At 45.0% G+C, this 1,548-nt stretch overlaps 1 protein-coding gene across 1 annotated transcript in view; it reads left to right on the top strand.

Moving 5' to 3' along the window:
* The first annotated feature begins 1,419 nt into the window (after positions 1 to 1,419).
* The window catches only part of SNAPC1 (small nuclear RNA activating complex polypeptide 1), a 13,867-nt gene continuing 13,738 nt past the window's right edge, over positions 1,420 to 1,548 (top strand). Inside the window, exon 1 of the mRNA XM_035893558.1 lies at positions 1,420 to 1,425. Within this exon, the coding sequence (XP_035749451.1) occupies positions 1,420 to 1,425 (6 nt within the window). The remainder of the gene's footprint in view (positions 1,426 to 1,548) is intronic.

The following is a 1,548-nucleotide window of genomic DNA, read 5'->3' as shown; positions in this document are numbered from 1 at the left end:
GAGTACCCCCTGTTATTTATATCTATGCAGGATAAATGGCTTTTTAACTCCCAACTTACCAGTTAGGAATTACTAGGGCAAAAGGACTTCATCCTTTTGTTTGGGAGTTAAGCAAGAATACGAAGAGGATACAATAACCAGCACACTCTACCTTACATCATCTCTTTTTCTTTTTTTTAAGATGTTTTTTTTTAGTTCAGAAGGCAGACTATTAAGAACTAAAATGTACTAATGAAGAATCTGAAGGAGCACTAGATGAAAACACACAATTTACCAAGAAGAGGCGAGTACTAATTAGCCAAAAAACTGACACTGTATTTCATTGTATAGACCGCAGAAGGGGAATTCTACGAAGAGCCACTTGCTTTTTTTTCATTCCTCTGCATTTTCATTCTTTACACTGTAGCCAAACTTTCTGCAAGTAAAGACTCGGCACGCGTTAACATATGGGCACAGCAGCCTCATCCTCGCTACATCTTACATCATCTTCCACAATGAAAGTGTCGTGATACGCAGCCCCATCTGCCTTAGAAAAAAAGGGAAATTCCCATCTAGCCTTTCTTGAAACACCATCTCTGAGAAATCACAATGCTCACTGCATGCTTAAGATACAAAAATCAGAAAACACACTCAAGCTTTACAAATTCCGCATCGCCTCAGAACCAAGCTCCTCCATTCCTCTTAAATGAAGGGATAACTCCTGTAACTAAGTAGGGCTTGGCTTGACCTGCAAGTAACAAGGAACTCCCTCCATGATGTGTCAATTATTAACTCGCTTGAGCTTTGAATCCTGAAGTCGGTTGGGGAGAGTACATTATAACTGTTTTCCCAACAGTGTTGACATTCTGGTTCAAAATCAGTACAATCTATTGAAGACAGGGTCGCAGACTGGACGAACGGGGTCACTGCCCGATGTCTCTAAACACGAATCCAAATAATGGATGAAAGCGTCTTGTCTTTTCAGAAAAAACCCAAAGCCAAACCAAAACCCAGCAGGTGCAGCTCTTCCCCTGCAGCCGCTAAAACCTGCCCAGTTCACATGCAACAGCCCTGGTGATGCTTCTGTTCCTGTAAGCAATTAAAGCGGCAATCAGCGGTGCTTAAGGCCAGCAGCTGTTTAGCTGATGGCCATTCGTTTCCTACTCATCCATACAGGCAATTAAAGGTTGGATTCCAGCAACCTTTTGGGAAATATAGTAGATACGGAAAGGCGCTTTCCTGCCTGAAGCACCGTGGAAGCTGCTGTCATCGCAGGAGCTGATCGCTCCAAGCGCCTAGCTCTAAAGGAGCGAGCTTTAAACCAATGAGTTGATGCTAACGGTGAACTGGAGAACATCTCCGTGCCAGAACCAGCAGAACTGAAAATCCATTCTGCAGTGCATGGTTATTCAAGAAAGCGCGAGGTGAATCCTTCACCTGATGGCGGTGCGGAACTCCTGCAGGTTCACGTCCCCCCCCGAAGGCATCACGCAACGCACCATCCCGTGCGTATCCCCCCATTTTTCTACGCGCCTTTTTTTCACCCGTTCCGGCTCCCCGAGCGCAGGG

This window comes from Egretta garzetta, unplaced genomic scaffold (genome assembly GCF_000687185.1).
Source record: "Egretta garzetta isolate BGI_Z169 unplaced genomic scaffold, ASM68718v1 scaffold95, whole genome shotgun sequence".
In the NCBI taxonomy this organism is placed as follows: Eukaryota; Metazoa; Chordata; class Aves; order Pelecaniformes; family Ardeidae; genus Egretta; species Egretta garzetta.
Note: the sequence above shows the minus strand (reverse complement) of the source record. Positions and strands in the feature narration are given on the sequence as shown.